Source organism: Bombina bombina, chromosome 6 (assembly GCF_027579735.1).
Source record: "Bombina bombina isolate aBomBom1 chromosome 6, aBomBom1.pri, whole genome shotgun sequence".
In the NCBI taxonomy this organism is placed as follows: domain Eukaryota; kingdom Metazoa; phylum Chordata; class Amphibia; order Anura; family Bombinatoridae; genus Bombina; species Bombina bombina.
Window position 1 is genome coordinate 817,675,670 of NC_069504.1, and position 23,321 is coordinate 817,698,990.

General features: G+C 42.8%; 1 protein-coding gene across 1 annotated transcript in view; it reads left to right on the forward strand.

Annotated features, from left to right (window-relative positions):
• Nucleotides 1-23,321, forward strand: part of GPAT2 (glycerol-3-phosphate acyltransferase 2, mitochondrial) — a 744,505-nt gene that overhangs the window by 327,377 nt on the left and 393,807 nt on the right. Inside the window, exon 13 of the mRNA XM_053719460.1 lies at nucleotides 17,531-17,600. Within this exon, the coding sequence (XP_053575435.1) occupies nucleotides 17,531-17,600 (70 nt within the window). The remainder of the gene's footprint in view (nucleotides 1-17,530; nucleotides 17,601-23,321) is intronic.

Consider the following 23,321-nt stretch of genomic DNA (forward strand, 5'->3'; position numbering starts at 1 on the left):
CCTCAAAGGATTACAGCTCATTCTACTAGGTCAGTTTCTACTTCCTGGGCGTTTAGGAATGAAGCTTCAGTTGATCAGATTTGCAAAGCAGCAACTTGGTCTTCTTTGCATACTTTTACTAAATTCTACCATTTTTATGTGTTTTCTTCTTCTGAAGCAGTTTTTGGTAGAAAAGTACTTCAGGCAGCGGTTTCAGTTTGATTCTTCTGCTTATAATTTCAGTTTTTTTTCATTATAAGATTTAAACTTTATTTTGGGTGTGGATTATTTTCAGCGGAATTGGCTGTCTTTATTTTATCCCTCCCTCTCTATTGACTCTTGCGTGGAAGATCCACATCTTGGGTAGTCATTATCCCATACGTCACTAGCTCATGGACTCTTGCTAATTACATGAAAGAAAACATAATTTATGTAAGAACTTACCTGATAAATTCATTTCTTTCATATTAGCAAGAGTCCATGAGGCCCACCGTTTTTTTGTGGTGGTTATGATTTTTTTGTATAAAGCACAATTATTCCAATTCCTTATTTTTTATGCTTTCGCACTTTTTTCTTATCACCCCACTTCTTGGCTATTCGTTAAACTGATTTGTGGGTGTGGTGAGGGGTGTATTTATAGGCATTTTGAGGTTTGGGAAACTTTGCCCCTCCTGTTAGGAATGTATATCCCATACGTCACTAGCTCATGGACTCTTGCTAATATGAAAGAAATGAATTTATCAGGTAAGTTCTTACATAAATTATGTTTTTTCGGATCCAATGGATAAAAAATTAGAAGGTTACCTTAAGAAAATGTTTGTACAACAAGGTTTTATCTTGCAGCCCCTTGCATGCATTGCGCCTGTCACTGCTGCTGCGGCATTCTGGTTTGAGTCTCTAGAAGAGGCCATTCACACAGCTCCATTGGATGAAATTATGGACAAGCTTAAAGCACTTAAGCTAGCATTTGTTTCTGATGCCATTGTACATTTAACTAAACTAACGGCTAAGAACTCCGGTTTCGCCATCCAGGCGCGGAGAGCGCTATGGCTTAAATCCTGGTCAGCTGACGTGACTTCTAAATCTAAATTACTTAATATTCCTTTCAAGGGGCAGACCTTATTCGGGCCCGGCTTGAAAGAAATTATTGCTGACATTACTGGAGGTAAGGGTCATACCCTTCCTCAGGACAGGGCCAAATCAAAGGCCAAACAGTCTAATTTTCGTGCCTTTCGAAATTTCAAGGCAGGAGCAGCATCAACTTCCTCCGCTCCAAAACAGGAAGGAACTGTTGCTCGTTACAGACAGGCCTGGAAAACTAACCAGTCCTGAAACAAGGGCAAGCAGGCCAGAAAACCTACTACTGCCCCTAAGACAGCATGAAGGAACGGCCCCCTATCCGGAAACAGATCTAGTGGGGGGCAGACTTTCTCTCTTCGCCCAGGCGTGGGCAAGAGATGCCCAGGATCCCTGGGCGTTGGAAATCATATCTCAGGGATATCTTCTGGATTTCAAGGCTTCTCCTCCTCGAGGGAGATTCCATCTATCAAGGTTATCAGAAAACCAGATAAAGAAAGAGGCATTCCTACGCTGTGTACAAGACCTCCTAGTAATGGGGGTGATCCACCCTGTTCCGTGGACGGAACAAGGGCAGGGATTTTACTCAAATCTGTTTGTGGTTCCCAAGAAAGAGGGAACCTTCAGACCAATCTTGGACCTAAAGATCTTAAACAAATTCCTAAGAGTTCCATCATTCAAAATGGAAACTATTCGAACCATCCTACAATGATCCAAGAGGGTCAGTACATGACCACAGTGGACTTAAAGGATGCCTACCTTCACATACCGATTCACAAAGATCATTATCGGTACTTAAGATTTGCCTTTCTAGACAGGCATTACCAGTTTGTAGCTCTTCCCTTCGGGTTAGCTACGGCCCCGAGAATCTTTACAAAGGTTCTGGGTTCACTTCTGGCGGTTCTAAGACCGCGAGGCATAGCGGTGGCTCCGTATCTAGACGACATCCTGATACAGGCGTCAAGCTTTCAAATTGCCAAGTCTCATACAGAGATAGTTCTGGCATTTCTGAGGTCGCATGGGTGGAAAGTGAACGTGGAAAAGAGTTCTCTATCACCACTCACAAGAGTCTCCTTCCTAGGGACTCTTATAGATTCTGTAGAGATGAAAATTTACCTAACGGAGTCCAGGTTATCAAAACTTCTAAATGCTTGCCGTGTCCTTCATTCCATTCCACGCCCGTCAGTGGCTCAGTGCATGGAAGTAATCGGCTTAATGGTAGCGGCAATGGACATAGTGCCATTTGCACGCCTGCATCTCAGACCGCTGCAATTATGCATGCTAAGTCAGTGGAATGGGGATTACTCAGATTTGTCCCCTCTACTAAATCTGGATCAAGAGACCAGAGATTCTCTTCTCTGGTGGCTTTCTCGGGTCCATCTGTCTAAGGGCATGACCTTTCGCAGGCCAGACTGGACGATTGTAACAACAGATGCCAGCGTTCTAGGTTGGGGCGCAGTCTGGAACTCCCTGAAGGCTCAGGGATCGTGGACTCAGGAGGAGAAACTCCTCCCAATAAATATTCTGGAATTAAGAGCAATATTCAAGGCTCTTCTAGCTTGGCCTCAGTTAGCAACACTGAGGTTCATCAGATTTCAGTCGGACAACATCACGACTGTGGCTTACATCAACCATCAAGGGGGAACCAGGAGTTCCTTAGCGATGTTAGAAGTCTCAAAGATAATTCGCTGGGCAGAGTCTCACTCTTGCCACCTGTCAGCGATCCACATCCTAGGCGTGGAGAACTGGGAGGCGGACTTTCTAAGTCGCCAGACTTTTCATCCGGGGGAGTGGGAACTTCATCCGGAGGTGTTCGCTCAACTGATTCATCGTTGGGGCAAACCAGAACTGGATCTCATGGCGTCTCGCCAGAACGCCAAGCTTCCTCGTTACGGATCCAGGTCCAGGGACCCGGGAGCGGCGCTGATAGATGCTCTAGCAGCCCCTTGGGTCTTCAACATGGCTTATGTGTTTCCACCGTTTCCGCTGCTGCCTCAACTGATTGCCAAGATCAAACAGGAGAGAGCATCGGTGATTCTGATAGCGCCTGCGTGGCCACGCAGGACCTGGTATGCAGACCTAGTGGACATGTCGTCCTGTCCACCATGGTCTCTACCTCTGAGGCAGGACCTTCTAATACAAGGTCCTTTCAACCATCCAAATCTAATTTCTCTGAGGCTGACTGCATGGAGATTGAACGCTTGATCCTATCCAAGCGTGGCTTCTCAGAGTCAGTTATTGATACCTTAATACAGGCACGGAAGCCTGTTACCACAAAAATCTACCATAAGATATGGCGTAAATACTTATATTGGTGCGAATCCAAGAGTTACTCATGGAGTAAGGTTAAGATTCCTAGGATATTGTCCTTTCTACAAGAGGGTTTGGAAAAGGGCTTGTCTGCTAGTTCGTTGAAGGGACAGATTTCTGCTCTGTCTATTCTTTTGCACAAGCGTCTGGCAGAAGTTCGACGTCCAGGCTTTTTGTCAGGCTTTGGCTAGGATTTAGCCTGTGTTTAAAACTGTTGCTCCTCCGTGGAGCTTAAACTTGGTTCTTAAAGTTCTTCAAGGTGTTCCGTTTGAACCCCTTCATTCTATTGATATTAAGCTTTTATCTTGGAAAGTTCGGTTTTTGATGGCTATTTCCTCGGCTCGAAGAGTCTCTGAGTTATCTGCCTTACATTGTTATTCTCCTTATCTGATTTTCCATTCAGACAAGGTAGTTCTGCGTACTAAACCTGGGTTTTTACCTAAGGTAGTTTCTAACAGGAATATCAATCAAGAGATTGTTGTCGCATCATTGTGCCCTAATCCTTCTTCAAAAAAGGAACGTCTTTTGCATAATCTGGACGTAGTCCGTGCCCTGAAGTTCTATTTACAGGCAACTAATGATTTTCGTCAAACTTCTTCCCTGTTTGTCGTTTACTCTGGACAGAGGAGAGGTCAAAAAGTTTCGGCAACCTCTCTCTCCTTTGGGCTTCGTAGCATAATACGTGTAGCCTATGAGACTGCTGGACAGCAGCCCCCTGAAAGAATTACAGCTCATTCTACTAGAGCTGTGGCTTCCACCTGGGCCTTTAAGAATGAGGCCTCTGTTGAACAGATTTGCAAGGCTGCGACTTGGTCTTCGCTTCACACCTTTTCAAAATTTTACAAATTTGACACTTTTGCTTCTTCGGAGGCTGTTTTTGGGAGAAAGGTTCTACAGGAAGTGGTTCCTTCCGTTTAAGTTCCTGCCTTGTCCCTCCCATCATCCGTGTACTTTAGCTTTGGTATTGGTATCCCACAAGTAATGGATGATCCGTGGACTGGATACACTTAACAAGAGAAAACATAATTTATGCTTACCTGATAAATTTATTTCTCTTGTAGTGTATCCAGTCCACGGCCCGCCCTGTCTTTTTAAGGCAGATCTAAATTTTAATTAAAACTCCAGTCACCACTGCACCCTATGGTTTCTCCTTTCTTGTTTTGTTTCGGTCGAATGACTGGATATGACATGTGAGGGGAGGAGCTATATAGCAGCTCTGTTGTGGGTGATCCTCTTGCAACTTCCTGTTGGGAAGGGAATATATCCCACAAGTAATGGATGGGATGATCCGTGGACTGGATACACTACAAGAGAAATAAATTTATCAGGTAAGCATAAATTATGTTTTTTTGTTCCCTCTCTGGATTTCCCGTCGGTCATTGATACCCTGAATCAGGCTAGAAAGCCTGTCACCAGGAAAATCTATCATAAGATTTGGCGCAAATATCTTTGTTGGTGTGAATCCAAGGGTTACTCATGGAGTAAGATTAGGATTCCTAGAATTTTGTCCTTTCTCCAAGAAGGATTGGAGAAGGGATTATCAGTTAGTTCCTTAACCCCTTAACGACCGAGGACGTGCAGGGTACGTCCTCAGAAAAAAGGCAGTTAACGCCTGAGGACGTACCCTGCACGTCCTCGGTGTGGAAAGCAGCTGGAAGCGATCCTGCTCGCTTCCAGCTGCTTTCCGGTTATTGCAGTGATGCCTCGATATGGAGGCATCCTGCAATAACCTTTCACGGCCATCCGATGCAGAGAGAGCCACTCTGTGGCCCTCTCTGCACCAGACATCGATGGCCGGTATTGTTGGTGGGTGGGAGCCGGTGTGGGAGGTGGGTGGCGGCCATCGATGGCCCTGGTCATGTGGAGGGGGGCGGGATCGGGGGCGGGGGCGGGCGCGCGTGCACGAGGGGGCGGGGGCGGGCGCATGCACGGGGAGGGAGCGGGTGGGAACCGCTACACTACGGAAAAAATGTGTCAAAAGTGGGACAAAATTTAAATAAATAAAAAAGCTCTTAGGTGTGATGTAGGTGGGGGGGGGGGGTGATTGAGCTACACTACAGAAAACATTTTTAAACAAAAATAAACATTTGATTGTTCAAAATGGGTACTGGCAGACAGCTGCCAGTACCCAAGATGGCCCCCAATAAGGCTGAGAGGGAGGCTTAGAGAGCTGTTTTGGGGGGGATCAGGGAGGTTGGGGGTTAAGGGGGGGATCCTAAACACAGCATATGTAAATATGCTTTTTTTTTTTTTTCTTTAAAAAAAAAAAAAACTTTTATTTTAGTACTGGCAGACTTTCTGCCAGTACTTAAGATGGCGGGGACAATTGTGGGGTGGGGGAGAGAAGGGAGCTGTTTGGGAGGGATCAGGGGGTGGGATGTGTCAGGTGGGAGGCTGATCTCTACACTAAAGCTAAAATTAACCCTGCAAGCTCCCTACAAACTACCTAATTAACCCCTTCACTGCTAGCCATAATACACGTGTGATGCGCAGCAGCATTTAGCGACTTTCTAATTACCATAAAGCAACGCCAAAGTCATATATGTCTGCTATTTCTGAACAAAGGGCATCCCAGAGAAGCATTTACAACCATTTGTGCCATAATTGCACAAGCTGTTTGTAAATAATTTCAGTGAGAAACCTAAAATTGTGAAAAAATTAACGTTTTTTTTTTACTTTGATCGCATTTGGCGGTGAAATGGTGGCATGAAATATACCAAAATGGGCCTAGATCAATACTTGGGGTTGTCTACTACACTACACTAAAGCTAAAATTAACCCTAGAAGCTCCCTACATGCTCCCTAATTAACCCCTTCAATGCTGGGCATAATACACGTATTGTGCGCAGTGGCATTTAGCAGCCTTCTAATTACCAAAAAGCAAAGCCAAAGCCATATATGTCTGCTATTTCTGAACAAAGGGGATCCCAGAGAAGCATTTACAACCATTTATTCTATAATTGCATAAGTTGTTTGTAAATAATTTCAGTGAGAAACCTAAAGTTTGTGAAAAAATTTGTGAAAAAGTGAACAATTTTTTTTATTTAATCGCATTTTGCGGTGAAATAGTGGCATGAAATATACCAAAATGGGCCTAGATCAATACTTTGGGATGTCTTCTAAAAAAAAATATATACATGTCAATAGATATTCAGGGATTCCTGAAAGATATTAGTGTCCCAATGTAACTAGCGCTAATTTTGAAAAAAAGTGGTTTGGAAATAGCAAAGTGCTACTTGTATGCCCTATAACTTGCAAAAAAAGCAAAGAACATGTAAACATTGGGTATTTCTAAACTCAGGACAAAATTTAGAAACTATTTAGCATGGGTGTTTATTGGTGGTTGTAGATGTGTAACAGATTTTGGGGGTCAATGTTAGAAAAAGTGTGTTTTTTTCCATTTTTCCTTCATATTTTATAATGTTTTTTATAGTAAATTATAAGATATGATGAAAATAATGGTATCTTTTGAAAGTCCATTTAATGGCGAGAAAAACGGTATATAATATGTGTGGGTACAGTAAATGAGTAAGAGGAAAATTACAGCTAAACACAAACACCGCAAAAATGTAAAAATAGCCTTGGTCCCAAACGGACAGAAAATGGAAAAGTGCTGCGGTCATTAAGGGGTTAAAAGGACAAATATCTGCTTTGTCTATTCTTTTACACAAACATCTGGCAGATGTCCCAGACGTTCAAGCGTTTAGTCAGGCCTTGGTCAAGATCAAGCCTGTATTTAAACCTGTTGCTCCACCATGGAGCCTAAATTTGGTTCTTAATGTTCTTCAAGGGGTTCCGTTTGAACCTATGCATTCCATAGATATTAAGCTTCTATCTTGGAAAGTTTTGTTTTTAGTAGCTATCTCTTCGGCTCGAAGAGTTTCTGAGTTATCTGCTTTACAGTGTGACTCACCTTACCTAATTTTCCATGCAGATAAGGTGGTTTTGCGTACCAAACCTGGGTTTCTTCCTAAGGTTGTTTCTAATAGGAATATCAATCAGGAGATTGTTGTTCCTTCTCTGTGACCTAATCCTTCATCAAAGAAGGAATATCTGTTGCACAATCTTGATGTGGTTCATGCTTTAAAGTTCTACTTACAAGCAACTAAAGATTTCCGTCAAACATCTTCATTGTTTGTTGTTTATTTTGGTAAACGGAGAGGTCAAAAGGCTACGGCTACCTCTCTTTCCTTTTGGCTGAAAAGCTTCATCCGTTTGGCTTATGAGACTGCTGGCCAGCAGCCTCCTGAAAGAATTACTGCTCATTCTACCAGAGCAGTGGCTTCCACATGGGCTTTTAAAAATGAGGCTTCTGTTGAACAGATTTGTAAGGCGGCGACTTGGTCTTCGCTTCATACTTTTTCCAAATTTTCCAAATTTGATACTTTTGCTTCTTCGGAGGCTATTTTCTGGAGAAAGGTTCTACAAGCAGTGGTGCCTTCCATTTAAGGTACCTGTTTTGTCCCTCCCTTCATCCGTGTCCTAAAGCTTTGGTATTGGTATCCCATAAGTATGGATGAATCCGTGGACTAGATACATCTTACAAGAGAAAACAGAATTTATGCTTACCTGATAAATTTCTTTCTCTTGTGATGTATCGAGTCCACAGCCCGCCCTGTCTATTTAAGACAGGTAGTATATTTTTATTTAAAAAACTTTAGTCACCACTGCACCCTACAGTTTCTCTTTTTTCTTCCTAGCCTTCGGTCGAATGACTGGGGGGTGGAGCTAAAGGAGGAGCTATATGGACAGCTCTGCTGTGGGTGCTCTCTCTGCCACTTCCTGTAGGGAAGGAGAATATCCCATAAGTATGGATGAACCCGTGGACTCGATACATCACAAGAGAGAGAAATTTATCAGGTAAGCATAAATTCTGTTTTTATCGTTTTTATTTCACTGCCACTGGGGATCGTTCGCAGTCCTGTAGTGACTTCATAGGAGGTGGGCTTCTTTTCAGTTACAGCGTGCGCTTCCGTTGGCGGTCTTTTCTCCCACAAGTGGGAACTCTATCTTGAAGAGAGAGACGCTGTGTCCTTGCCTGGTTTGGCAGTTACTTATCCGAGAGTCCCTGCCGGATTAAAGGAGGTCGGGTAAGCACCGCAGCGCGCTGTGGTGTAGGGGTGCTTAAGAGGTTCTACTGGGAAATTAAAATATGTTTTGCATACTAAGAGTTAATCCCTCAGTTAAAAGTATTTTTTCTTATTTGCGACCACTGGTTTTTGTTAATATAACAGGCTCTTAAAGAGACAGTTCTGTTTTTTTTTTTAAATTTAAAAAAAATATATATATATATTTTTAATTTTTTCTTTTTATTAGTGTGTATTCATTTGGTGTAAAATGGACTTAGAGCCTATGTCTGTTGAGGTTTGCAATCTTTGTATGGATGCAAAGGTGGAACCACCCTTGCCTTTTTGTAGTTCTTGTGTAGAAAGAACTTTGTTATACAAAGATAGACTTTTTGATTCTGAGCCACCATTCTCTTAAGTGGATGCTGTTCAGGCTATGCCACAGCCTTCTCCACAAGTGTACCAAATTGTGCCATCGTCTCACACAGTGCCCTGCGCTTCCTCTATATCTCATGATGGGGTATTTTTAAAGGCAAAAATTGCGGTCCAGGTTTCCTCAGTGGTATCTGAGGTGCTAGCGGCCATCTCTATGCTGCAAGGGCGCCGTAAGAGGAAGATTGTAGTGTCAGTCAGTAAGGTATCTGATCCACCTCAGGCAAACCAAATTGCTCTTTCCCATAAGTCGGAAGAGGAGAATACTTCGGTAGCCTCTAAAGGTAAACTCTAAGATTTGGATAGTGTAATTCCTTCTTCTGATGTGAAAGTGGTTTCCTTCAGATTTAAGCTTGAACACCTCCGTGTATTACTAAAGGAGGTTTTAGCTACCTTGGAAGACTCTAATGCGCCTATTATCAACCCTAAAAAATGGAGTAAATTAAATAGATACTTTGATGTCCCCTCTCCTAGGTAAGTATTTCCAGTTCCAGACCGTGCCACTGAGATTATTACCCGGGAGTGGGAGAGGCCAGGAATACCCTTTTCTTCCTCTCCGATCTTTAGGAAAATGTTTCTGGTGGCCGACTCTATAAAATAATCGTGGCAAATGGTTCTAAAAGTGGAAGGGGTGATTTCCACCTTGGCCAAGAGAACTACTATTCCTATTGAAGATAGTTGCTCTTTCAAAGATTCTATGGTTAAAAAACTGGAGGCTTTGTTAAAGAAAATGTATACTCATCAGGGATTACAATGGCAACCGGCGGTGTGCATTGCCACAGTAACTAGTGTGGCAGCCTTTTGGTTTGACACTTTATCTGAATCCCTTCAGACTGAGACTCGGTTGGAAGAGATTCAGGATAGTATAAAGGCTTTGAAGTTAGCTAATTCATTTATCACTGATGCCTCCTTGCAGGTCATTAAATCAGGGGGCCAAAATATCTGGCTTTGCAATCTTGGCGCTATGGCTTAAATCATGGTCTGCGGATGTTTCTTCTAAGTCAAATATTTTGGCAATACCTTACAAGGGAAAGACCTTGTTCGGACCGGCATTGGCATAATCTCCGATATCACAGGGGGTATAGAATCCTTTCTGCCTCAAGATAAGAAAAACAAAATGATGGGCTGCCAGGCTAATTTTTGTTCCTTTCTGTAACTTTAAGGGAAAGTCTTCCCCCGCCTCTTCCAAGCTGGAACAATCCAAGCCCATTTGGATTGCATAAAGGGTTTGCCCCCGATCTGGGATCGAATCAAGTGTGGGGCAGATAAAAAAAGAGGCAATCTTGAAATGTGTTCAAGACCTTTCCCTCTTGGGAGTGATAGTACCTGTTCCAAGTCAGGAACAGGGTCTCGGGTTTTACTCAAACCTGTTTGTGGTTCCCAAAAAGAGGGGACCTTCAGGCCCATTCTAGATCTAAAGCTTCTAAATAGACTATCTGCTCCATCCTGCCTCTGATCCAAGAGGGTCAATTCATGTCAACCATAGACCTGAAGGATGCATACCTGCATGTGCCCATTCACAGGGACCATCACAAATATCTGAGGTTTGCTTATCTAGACAAACACTTACAATTCGTAGCGCTTCCATTTGGCCTCGCCACAGCTCCCTGAGTATTCTTGAAGGTCCTGGGAGCACTGTTGGCGGTAATTCGGGCCCGAGGGGTTGCAGTAGCTCCTTATCTGGACATCCTGGTTCAGGCACCATCCTTGCAACTGGCAGAATCTCATACAAGGATGTTATTGGCGTTTCTTCGTTCCCATGGTTGGAAGGTCAATTTGGAGAAAAGTTCCCTTGTTCCAGCTACAAGAGTGACTTTCTTATAGATCCCCTATCAATGAAAATGTTTCTGACAGAGGCCAGAAGAGCCAATATTCTGTCTGCTTTCCTATCCCTACAGTCGGCGGCTCGACCATCGGTGGCCCAATGATGGAGGTAATTGGGTTGATGGTGGCGTCCATGGACATAGTTCCGTTTGCTCGGTTCCACTTGAAACCTCTGCAGCTATGCATGCTCGCTCAGTGGAACGGGGATTATACAGATCTATCTCAGGGAGTAGTTCTGGATCACTCAACAAGGGACTCTCTACCGTGGTGGCTGTCTCAAGAACATCTGTCCCAGGGGACGTGTTTCCAGAGACCCTCTTGGGTAATTGTGACCACGGATGCCAGCCTGCTAGGTTGGGGAGCAGTCTGGGACTCTTTGATCTCAGGAGGAATCTGCTCTCCCCATAAACATTCTGGAGTTGAGAGCGATCTTCAATGCCTTGATGACTTGGCCTCAGCTGGCCCTAGCCGGGTCCATCAGGTTCCAGACGGCAACATAACCTCAGTGGCCTACATCAACAACCAAAGAGGAACCCAGAGTTCCTTAGCCATGAAGGAGGTGGCACAGATCATCCAGTGGGCAGAGGATCACAATTGTTGTCTATCTGCTATACACATTCCAGGAGTGGACAATTGGGAAGCGGACTTCCTGAGCAGACAGACTTTTCATCCTGGGGAGTGGGAACTCCATCCGGAAGTGTTCTTCAAGCTAACAACCAAATAGGGATTACCAGAGTTGGATTTGATGGCTTCTCGTCAGAACTCCAAACTCCCGAAGTACGGCTCGAGGTCGAGAGATCCTCAATCTTTTCTGATAGATGCTCTGGCATTTCCTTGTAACTTCAGGTTGGCAGATCTATTTCCTCCGTTTGCTCTCCTTCTGTGAGTCATCGCTTGGATCAAGCAGGAGAGAGCATCAGTGATTCTTATAGCTCCTGGGTGGCCTCGCAGGATATGGTATGAGGATCTGGTAGAAATGTCATCTCTACCTACGTGGAGACTTCCATGATTCAGACCATGATTCAGGCTTGTAAGCCTGTCACTAGAAAGATTTACCATAAGATATGGCATAAATATTTTTATTGGTGTGAGTCTAAAAGATATTCTTGGAGTAAGGTTAGGATACCAATGATCTTGTCTTTTCTCTAGGAAGGCCTTGAAAAGGGGTTATCTGTCAGTACCCTTGAAGGTCAGATTTCTGCTTTATCGATTCTGTTGCACAAGCGTCTGGCGGACGTGCCGGATGTCCAATCCTTTTGTCAGGCTCTGGTTAGAATCAGGCCTTTGTTTAAATCAGTTGGAGCCTTAATTTGGTTCTTAAAGTTTTACAACAGGCTCCGTTTGAGCCTATGCATTCCATAGATATTAAGTTATTATCGTGGAAAGTTTTGTTTCTTGTTGCTATTTCTTCTGCTCAGAGGGTTTCTGAACTCTCCACTTTGCAGTATGATTCTCTTTATCTCATCTTTCATGCAGTTAAGGCAATTCTCTGTACCAAGTTTGGTTTTCTTGCAAAGGTTGTTTTGGACAGAAATATTGTTGGTGCACAATTCAGATCTTGTGTGGGCTCTTAAATTCTATCTGCAGGCTACGAAGGACTTTTATCAGTCTTCGTCATTGTTTGTGTGTTTTTCTGGTAAACGTAAGGGTCAGAAAGCTACTGACACTTCTCTTTCTCTCTGGTTGAGAAGTAGTATTTGTTTGGCATATGAGACTGCTGGGTAGCAGCCTCCTGAGAAAATTACAACTCATTACACCAGGGCGGTGTCTTCCTCTTGGGCCTTCAAGAATGAGGCTTTGTTGAACAGATTTGTAAAGCTGCAACTTGGTCGTCTTTGCACACTTTTTCTAAATTCTATAAATTTGACACTTTTGCCTCGGCTGAGGCTTCTTTTGGGTGAAAGGTTCTGCAAGCTGTGGTGCCTTCGGTTTAGGTTACCTGTCTTGTCCCTCCCTTATCATCTGTCTCCTCTAGCTTGGGTATTGATTCGCAACAGTAATTGATGATCCCGTGGACTCACCGTGTCATTAGAAAGAAAACAAAATGTATGCTTACTTGATACCACTGAGCCATCCACCTCTGAGGAGTCTCTGTCCCGTGCGGTGCGCACCCTACAGTCATCTCCTAATACACATGCAGCTTCCCGTAGGACTCCTAATCCTCCATCTGGAGGGGCCCTTTTACCACCAGACTTTACTGAGCAGTTATAGACGGCAGTGTCTGCGACCTTTAGTGCTTTACCTCACCCTGCTAAGCGCAAGTGAAAGGTTAAATATTGCTTTCCTTCCCAGGGGTCATCTACTAGCTTATTGGATTTATCTGATACATAATTATCTGATGATGAATGCGCCTCTGAGACTTCAGAGGGTACTCTTTCTGGGTCGGAGTCTGCTGCCTCTAGGCCTCCAGCTGCGGAGGAACCAGACTTTAGATTTAGGGTTGAGCATTTACGCTTTCTGTTGAAGGAAGTTTTGGCTACGTTAGAGGTTCCAGAGCCCAAATTGTCTGAGGAACCTTTGATTCCTAAATTAGATAAGGTCTACTAGGACAGGATGTTACCACTGACTTTCCCAGTTCCCTTAAAGATGGCGAACATTATTAAGAATGAATGGGAAAGAATTGGTTCTTCAATTTCCTCTTCTTTCTCCTCTTCCTTTAAATTTTTTTCCCTGTCCTGGATTCTCAATTGGAGATGTGGGGCTCCATCCCTAAGGTGGATGGCGCTATCTCCACGCTTGCTAAACACACTACTATCCCGCTGGAGGATAGTTCATCTTTTAAAGAGCCCATGGATAAGAAAATAGAAACTCTGCTAAGAAAGATGTTTCAACATTCGGGATATTTATTTCAACCTGCAGTGGCTGTTGTTGCGGTTGCTGGAACGGCTACCTACTGGTGCGACTCCTTATCTGAGTTGATTGAGGTGGAGGGTCCCCTCGACCTAATTCAGGAAAGAATTAAGGCCTTAAGGGTGGCTTATTCTTTTATTTGTGATGCAAATATGCAAATTATTTGTCTAAATGCCAATGTCTCAGGTTTTTCTGTTCAGGCCCATAGGGCACTTTGGCTGAAGTCCTGGTCAGCGGACATGACTTCGAAGTCAAGACTTCTTTCCCTCCTATTTAAGGGAAATATTCTATTTGGTCCAGGCCTGGACTCTATTATCTCCACAGTTACTGGAGGCAAAGGTGCATTTTTACCGCAGGATAAGAATAACAAACTTAAGGAACAGGGTCCCAATTTTCGTTCCTTTCGTTCGGATAAATCCCAACTTCAACAACCCTCTGCAAAGCCCGAGCAATCCAAGGGGACTTGGAAGTTGGTTCAGTCCTGGAATAAATCCAAGCAGAGCAAGAAGCCCGCCAAGTCAAAGTCGGCATGAAGGGGCAGCCCCCGATCCATCTCTGGATCGTGTAAGGGGGCAGACTATCGCTCTTTTTTCGGTCGCTTGGTTTGGAGACGTACAAGACCCATGGGTCCTGGAGGTCATCGCTCAGGAGTACAGGATAGGTTTCAAGTCTCATCCACCCAGGGACAAATTCCTCTTGTCAAACCTGTCTTCAAGGCTGAAAAAGAGGGAAGTCTTTCTGAGGTGCGTGAGGGATCTCTCCTCCCTGGCAGTCATTGTCCCGGTACCTCTTGAAGAAAGAGGTCTGCGATACTATTCAAACCTTTTTGTGGTTCCAAAGAAGGAGGGAACTTTCCGTCCGATTTGCTTAAACAAATTCCTTTCAGTCCCCTCGTTCAAGATGGAGACAATAAGGTCCATCCTTCCCTTAGTTCAGGAAGGACAGTTCATGACCACAATAGATCTGAAGGACGCTTACCTTCACGTTCCAATGCACAAGGAACATTTTAAGTTCCTAAGACTTGCGTTCCTGGTCCAGCACTACCAGTTTATTGCACTTCCGTTTTGTCTAGCTACTGCTTCAAGAGTCTTTACAAAGGTTCTGGGGCTCTACTTGCAGTGTCCAGAACCAGAGGCATATCAGTAGCGCCATATGTGGACGATATTCTGGTTCAAGCACCATCTTGTTGTCTGGCAGAGGGCCATTCGAATTCCCTTCTAACTCTTCTTCGATCTCATGGAAGGAAGATTAACTTAGAAAAGAGTTCTCTTATTCCCAGTACCAGGGTGGAATTCCTAGGTACTATAATAGACTCCATATCCATCAGGATAATTCTTACATACCAGAGACGTTGCAAGCTAACTTCTGCTTGTCTTGCCCTCCAGACCTCCTTAAGGCCCTCTGTGGCTTAGTGTATGGAGGTGATTGGTCTCATGGTGTCCAGCATGGACATCATTCCTTTTGCCAGATTCCATCTCAGACCACTACAGCTGTGCATGCTGAGACAGTGGAACGGCGATCATTTGAATCAGTCTCAACAGATTTCTCTGGACAACCGGTCGAGAGAATCGCTCTCTTGGTTGCTCTGTCCAGATCACCTGTCCCAAGGGACATCCTTCTTGAGACCATCCTGGGAGATTGTGACTACAGACGCAAGCCTCTCAGGATGGCGAGCTGTTTGGGGTGCTAGGAAGGCACAGGGCCTGTGGACCCGAGAGGAATCTCTTCTCCCAATCAACTTTTGGAACTATGAGCGATCTTCAATGTTCTGAAGGCTTGGCCTCTTCTGGGTTCATCCCAGTTTATCATATTCCAAACAGACATTACCTCTGTTGCTTACATCAACCATCAGGGGGGAACAAGGAGCTCCCTAGCGATGAGGGAAGTATCTCGGATTCTGGAGTGGGCGGAGGCCCACAACTGCTCGCTGTCAGCGATCCACATTGCGGGTGTGGACAACTGGGAAGCGGATTTCCTTAGAAGACAATCCTTTCATCCGGGGAATGGTTTCTCCATCCTGAGGTGTTTGTTGAGATTTGCAACAGATAGGGGACACCGGAGATAGATCTCATGGCGTCCTGGCTCAATTCCAAGCTACCCAGATATGGGTCATGGTCCAGAGATCCTCAGGCAGAGCTAAGGGATGCATTAGCAGTGCCTTGGAGGTTCAATCTAATTTACATTTTCCACCGTTACCACTTCTCCCTCGGGTAGTGGCCCGCATCAAGCAGGAGCAGACATCAGTGATACTGATTGCTCCATTGTGGCCGCGAAGGACGTGGTTCGCGGATCTGGTGGGGATGTCTTCATCTCCTCCGTGGAAGTTACCTTGTCGCAGGGATCTGCTGGAACAGGGTCCTTTTGTTAACCAAAATCTAAATTCTCTGAGGCTGACTGCGTGGAGATTGAACGCTTAAGAGAGGTGTCTCTGAGAGGGTTATTGATACTCTCATTCAGATTCGCCTGTTATAGGGTCAAGGCTGCCAGGATTCTTTCCTTTCTCCAGGAGGGTCTGGAGAAGGGCTTTTCTGCCAGTTACCTGAGGGGACAGATTTAGTCCCTTTCTGTTTTGCTGCACAAGAGACTTGCAGAGCTCCCTAACGTGCAATCCTTCATTAAGGCTCTGATCAGTATCAGACCTGTGTTTAGATCTAATGCTCCACCTTGGAGAGTAAATCTTGTTCTTAAGTTTTTTCAACGGGCTCCGTGTGAGCCTAAGCATTCGGTTGACATTAAATTGTTACCCTGGAAGGTTCTTTTTCTTTTGGCTATTGCGTTGGCACGCAGAGTTTCTGAAATGGCGGCCTTGCAATGTGAGCCTCCTTATCTGGTGTTCCACACTGATAAGGCTGTCCTACGTACCCGCTTGGCTTTTCTTCCTAAAGTGGTGTCTGATCGTAACTTCAATCAGGAGATTGTGGTTCCTTCCTTATGTCCTAATCCTTCTTCTTCTTCGAAGGAACGTTTACTTCATAACCTGGATGTGATTCGAGCTTTGAAGTTTTATCTTTAAGCTACTAGAGATTTTAGGCAAACTTCTTCCTTGTTTGTTATCTACTCTAGGAAGTGTAAGGGTCTGAAGACTTCTTTGACTTCCTTATCTTTTTGGTTGAGGAGTGTTATATGCTTAGCTTATGAGTCTGCGGCACTTAGACCTCCTCAGAGGATTATGGCCCATTCACCTAGAGCGGTGGCTACCTCTTGGGCCTTTGAGAACGAGGCCTCTATGGATTAGATTTGTAAGGCGGCTACCTGGTCCTCCTTACATACTTTTTTAAAATTCTACAAGTTTGACGTTTTTGCTTCAGCCGAAGCAGCTTTTGGGAGGTTTTAAAGGCGGTGGTGCCCTCAGATTAGGGTCTGCCTTTTTTTTTACCCCTCCCGTTATCATTCTGTGTCCTCTAGAGCTTGGGTATAGTTTTCCCAACAGTAAAGAATGATGCCGTGGACTCTCCTCATATTAAGAAGGAAAACATAAATTATGCTTACCTGATAATTTCATTTCCTACTGTATGAGGAGAGTCCACGGCCCCCGTCTGTATATTCCGATGGGCGGACCAAAATTAGTTTTTTCTTCAGGCACCATTTATACCCTGATGTTTCTCCTACTGTAACTTGTTCCCTTTGCAGAATGACTGGGATATGAGGGAAGTAGGGGGAGTATTTAAGCCTTTGGCTGGGGTGTCTTTCCCTTCTCCTGGTGGCCAGGTTTTGTATTTCCCAACAGTAAGGAATGATGCTGTGGACTCTCCTCATACAGAAGGAAATGAAATTATCAGGTAAGCATAATTTATGTTTTTAAAATATTTTACATGTGTTTTATGATACTTTTACTTCAGGTCTCAAGTCACCCTAACATTTTTAGCATTATGTGTTGCACTTTCTGTATATAGTGTGTTCACTATCACTTTATGTATATACCCTCCTCCTCCATCCCCTTTTTTGTTGTTGTTAGGAATACTCTTCAAGATGTGGAAACAGATATAGTGCAGCAGGAGCAGGGAGACGGAACAAACAAGCAACATATTTTGGTGGACAGATTTATTCTACATTCTTTAAGAGGTAACTTATCTGGGTGGTTTTGTTTGATCTTAACTGCATTTCATTTAAGGGTATACTGAAGTTATGTGTTTATTTATTTATTTTTAAATTATTTTTTATTGAGGTTTAGCATAACAAACATAAAACATAAATCTCCTTTAAGTGACAAAAAAAAAAAGACACAAATACAATTGCGCAAAATATTTCCACAGTTATAAAGTACACAATAGATAGGCGAATGGAACCTCAATTTTACAATAAAATAGCATAAATGACTGACCCATGAAGAACACACATTAAGGCCAGATGACCTATAGGTATAGAAGCTAGCTGAAAGTCAGATGGGTAGCTCTTTATGAGCTTCAGAAAGAAAATTAATGATTATGTATAGTATGGGGGGGGGGGATTTCAGCGGGTAAGCACCACTCTGTAAATAAGGGAAAGAGTGGAGGGGCGGAGCCATAAGTATAAGGGCAAATTAAGGAATATGGCGGGACCTTATATAATTATAAAAAAAGTTAGTTGCAAAAGAAAATATCAGTATAAACCATATGACGTTTAATGCCATTAAGTGCAAGTGTCTATGGAGGAGGGTTGTATGGGTTAATGACTAGTAGGGTCACACAGTTAAATATTGAGGGAAGTCTGGAACATCTGTTAATATTAAACATATGGAGTAGCGCAGAAATTATGTTAGTTTTTCAATTAAAGGGGGAGAAATAGCAACGCTAATATAATTTGTTTAGAATTAAAGAGAGATGGCGTGGGGAATAGGCAAGAGAAATATGTAACTATATGCAGTTGTATAAGATTTCAGAGGTCAATAACAACTATGCTATATAAGGCTTAACTGCTGCATTAGTTATTAGCCTACCATATAGTTATGCTGCAGTACAGATGTGAAAGGGTTCCTCAAACCTAGCCCTTGAAGAGCTTGTATACATGAGGTATAAAAAACATCTCTATTATCTTGACTCATATATAATAAAGCTAAATTTTTTTTGTTATATAATACATATTATTAAGCCACATTGAAGTAGGTGAGATGAATAGCAAGTATAAATAGGTATTCATATTTCTTTCATGTAATTAGCAAGAGTCCATGAGCTAGTGACGTATGGGATATACATTCCTACCAGGAGGGGCAAAGTTTCCCAAACCTCAAAATGCCTATAAATACACCCCTCACCACACCCACAAATCAGTTTTACAAACTTTGCCTCCTATGGAGGTGGTGAAGTAAGTTTGTGCTAGATTCTACGTTGATATGCGCTCCGCAGCAGGTTGGAGCCCGGTTTTCCTCTCAGCGTGCAGTGAATGTCAGAGGGATGTGAGGAGAGTATTGCCTATTTGAATGCAATGATATCCTTCTACGGGGTCTATTTCATAGGTTCTCTGTTATCGGTCGTAGAGATTCATCTCTTACCTCCCTTTTCAGATCGACGATATACTCTTATATATATACCATTACCTCTGCTGATTTTCGTTTCAGTACTGGTTTGGCTTTCTACAACATGTAGATGAGTGTCCTGGGGTAAGTAAGTCTTATTTTCTGTGACACTCTAAGCTATGGTTGGGCACTTTTTTTATAAAGTTCTAAATATATGTATTCAAACATTTATTTGCCTTGACTCAGGATGTTCAATCTTCCTTATTTTTCAGACAGTCAGTTTCATATTTGGGATAATGCATTTGAATTAATCATTTTTTCTTACCTTAAAAAATTTGACTTTTTCCCTGTGGGCTGTTAGGCTCGCGGGGGCTGAAAATGCTTCATTCTATTGCGTCATTCTTGGCGCGGACTTTTTTGGCGCAAATTTTTTTTTCTGTTTCCGGCATCATACGTGTCGCCGGAAGTTGCGTCATTTTTTGACGTTCTTTTGCGTCAAAAGTGTCGACGTTCCGGATGTGGCGTCATTTTTGGCGCCAAAAGCATTTAGGCGCCAAATAATGTGGGCGTCTTATTTGGCGCTAAAAAAATATGGGCGTCACTTTTGTCTCCACATTATTTGTCTCATTATTTATTGCTTCTGGTTGCTAGAAGCTTGTTCACTGGCATTTTTTCCCATTCCTGAAACTGTCATTTAAGGAATTTGATTAATTTTGCTTTATATGTTGTTTTTTCTATTACATATTGCAAGATGTCCCACGTTGCAACTGAGTCAGAAGATACTTCTGGAAAATCACTGCCTGGTGCTGGAGCTACCAAAGCTAAGTGTATATGCTGTAAACTTTTGGTAGCTGTTCCTCCAGCTGTTGTTTGTATTGAATGTCATGACAAACTTGTTAATGCAGATAATATTTCCTTTAGTAAAGTTCCATTACCTGTTGCTGTTCCGTCAACATCTAATACTCAGAGTGTTCCTGATAACATAAGAGATTTTGTTTCTAAATCCATTAAGAAGGCTATGTCTGTTATTTCTCCTTCTAGTAAACATAAAAAGTCTTTTAAAACTTCTCATTGTTCAGATGAATTTTTAAATGAACATCATCATTCTGATTCTGATAGTGGTTCTTCTGGTTCAGAGGATTCTGTCTCAGAGGTTGATGCTGATAAATCTTCATATTTATTTAAAATGGAATTTATTCGTTCTTTACTTAAAGAAGTCCTAATTGCATTAGAAATTGAGGATTCTGGTCCTCTTGATACTAAATCTAAACGTTTAGATAAGGTTTTTAAATCTCCTGTAGTTATTCCAGAAGTTGTTCCTGTTCCTGGTGCTATTTCTGAAGTAATTTCCAGGGAATGGAATAATTTGGGTAATTCATTTACTCCTTCTAAACATTTTAAGCAATTATATCCTGTGCCATCTGACAGATTAGAGTTTTGGGACAAAATCCCTAAGGTTGATGGGGCTGTCTCTACTCTTGCTAAGCGCACTACTATTCCTACGGCAGATGGTACTTCCTTTAAGGATCCTTTAGATAGGAAAATTGAATCCTTTCTAAGAAAAGCTTATTTGTGTTCAGGTAATCTTCTTAGACCTGCTATATCTTTGGCGGATGTTGCTGCAGCTTCAACTTTTTGGTTGGAAGCTTTAGCGCAACAAGTAACAGATCATAATTCTCATAGCATTATTATTCTGCTTCAACATGCTAATAATTTTATTTGTGATGCCATCTTTGATATCATTAGAGTTGATGTCAGGTATATGTCTCTAGCTATTTTAGCTAGAAGAGCTTTATGGCTTAAAACTTGGAATGCTGATATGTCTTCTAAGTCTACTCTGCTTTCCCTTTCTTTCCAGGGTAATAAATTATTTGGTTCTCAGTTGGATTCTATTATTTCAACTGTTACTGGAGGGAAAGGAACTTTTTTACCACAGGATAAAAAATCTAAAGGTAAATTCAGGTCTAATAATCATTTTCGTTCCTTTCGTCACAACAAGGAACAGAAACCTGATCCTTCATCCTCAGGAGCGGTATCAGTTTGGAAACCATCTCCAGTCTGGAATAAATCCAAGCCTTCTAGAAAATCAAAGCCAGCTTCTAAGTCCACATGAAGGTGCGGCCCTCATTCCAGCTCAGCTGGTAGGGGGCAGATTACGTTTTTTCAAAGAAATTTGGATCAAATCCGTTCACAATCTTTGGATTCAGAACATTGTTTCAGAAGGGTACAGAATTGGCTTCAAAATAAGACCTCCTGCAAAGAGATTTTTTCTTTCCCGTGTCCCAGTAAATCCAGCGAAGGCTCAAGCATTTCTGAAATGTGTTTCAGATCTAGAGTTGGCTGGAGTAACTATGCCAGTTCCAGTTCTGGAACAGGGGCTGGGGTTTTATTCAAATCTCTTCATTGTACCAAAGAAGGAGAATTCCTTCAGACCAGTTCTGGATCTAAAAATATTGAATCGTTATGTAAGGATACCAACATTCAAAATGGTAACTGTAAGGACTATTCTGCCTTTTGTTCAGCAAGGGCATTATATGTCTACAATAGATTTACAGGATGCATATCTGCATATTCCGATTCATCCAGATCACTTTCAGTTTCTGAGATTCTCTTTCCTAGACAAGCATTACCAGTTTGTGGCTCTGCCGTTTGGCCTAGCAACAGCTCCAAGAATTTTTACAAAGGTTCTCGGTGCCCTTCTGTCTGTAATCAGAGAACAGGGTATTGTGGTATTTCCTTATTTGGACGATATCTTGGTACTCGCTCAGTCTTTACATTTAGCAGAATCTCATACGAATCACTTGTGTTGTTTCTTCAACATCATGGTTGGAGGATCAATTTACTAAAAAGTTAATTGACTCCTCAGACAAGGGTAACCTTTTTGGGTTTCCAGATAGATTCAGTGTCCATGAATCTATCTTTGACAGACAAGAGACGTCTAAAATTGATATCAGCTTGTCAAAACCTTCAGTCACAATCATTCCCTTCGGTAGCCTTATGCATGGAAATTCTAGGTCTTATGACTGCTGCATCGGACGCGATCCCCTTTGCTCGTTTTCACATGCGACCTCTTCAGCTTTGTATGCTGAACCAATGGTGCAGGGATTACAAGAAGATTTATCAATTAATATCTTTAAAACCGATTGTACGACACTCTCTGACGTGGTGGACAGATCACCATCGTTTAGTTCAGGGGGCTTCTTTTGTTCTTCCGACCTGGACTGTCATTTCAACAGATGCAAGTCTTACAGGTTGGGGAGCTGTGTGGGGGTCTCTGACGGCACAAGGGGTCTGGGAATCTCAGGAGGTGAGATTACCGATCAATATTTTGGAACTCCGTGCAATTTTCAGAGCTCTTCAGTTTTGGCCTCTTCTAAAGAGAGAATCGTTCATTTGTTTTCAGACGGACAATGTCACAACTGTGGCATATATCAATCATCAAGGAGGGACTCACAGTCCTCTGGCTATGAAAGAAGTATCTCGAATACTGGTTTGGGCGGAATCCAGCTCCTGTCTAGTTTCTGCGGTTCATATCCCAGGTATAGACAATTGGGAAGCGGATTATCTCAGTCGCCAAACATTGCATCCGGGCGAATGGTCTCTTCACCCAGAGGTATTTCTTCAGATTGTTCAAATGTGGGGACTTCCAGAAATAGATCTGATGGCCTCTCATCTAAACAAGAAACTTCCCAGGTATCTCTCCAGATCCAGGGATCCTCAAGCGGAAGCAGTGGATGCATTGTCACTTCCTTGGGAGTATCATCCTGCCTATATCTTTCCGCCTCTAGTTCTTCTTCCAAGAGTGATCTCCAAGATTCTGAAGGAATGCTCGTTTGTTCTGCTGGTAGCTCCAGCATGGCCTCACAGGTTTTGGTATGCGGATCTTGTCCGGATGGCTTCTTGCCAACCGTGGACTCTTCCGTTAAGACCAGACCTTCTGTCTCAAGGTCCTTTTTTCCATCAGGATCTCAAATCCTTAAATTTAAAGGTATGGAGATTGAACGCTTGATTCTTAGTCAAAAAGGTTTCTCTGACTCTGTGATTAATACTATGTTACAGGCTCGTAATTCTGTATCTAGGGAGATATATTATAGAGTCTGGAAGACTTATATTTCTTGGTGTCTTTTTCATCATTTTTCCTGGCATTCTTTTAGAATTCCAAGAATTTTACAGTTTCTTTAGGATGGTTTAGATAAAGGTTTGTCTGCAAGTTCCTTGAAAGGACAAATCTCTGCTCTTTCTGTTCTTTTTCACAGAAAGATTGCTAATCTTCCTGATATTCATTGTTTTGTACAAGCTTTGGTGCGTATAAAACCTGTTATTAAGTCAATTTCTCCTCCTTGGAGTTTGAA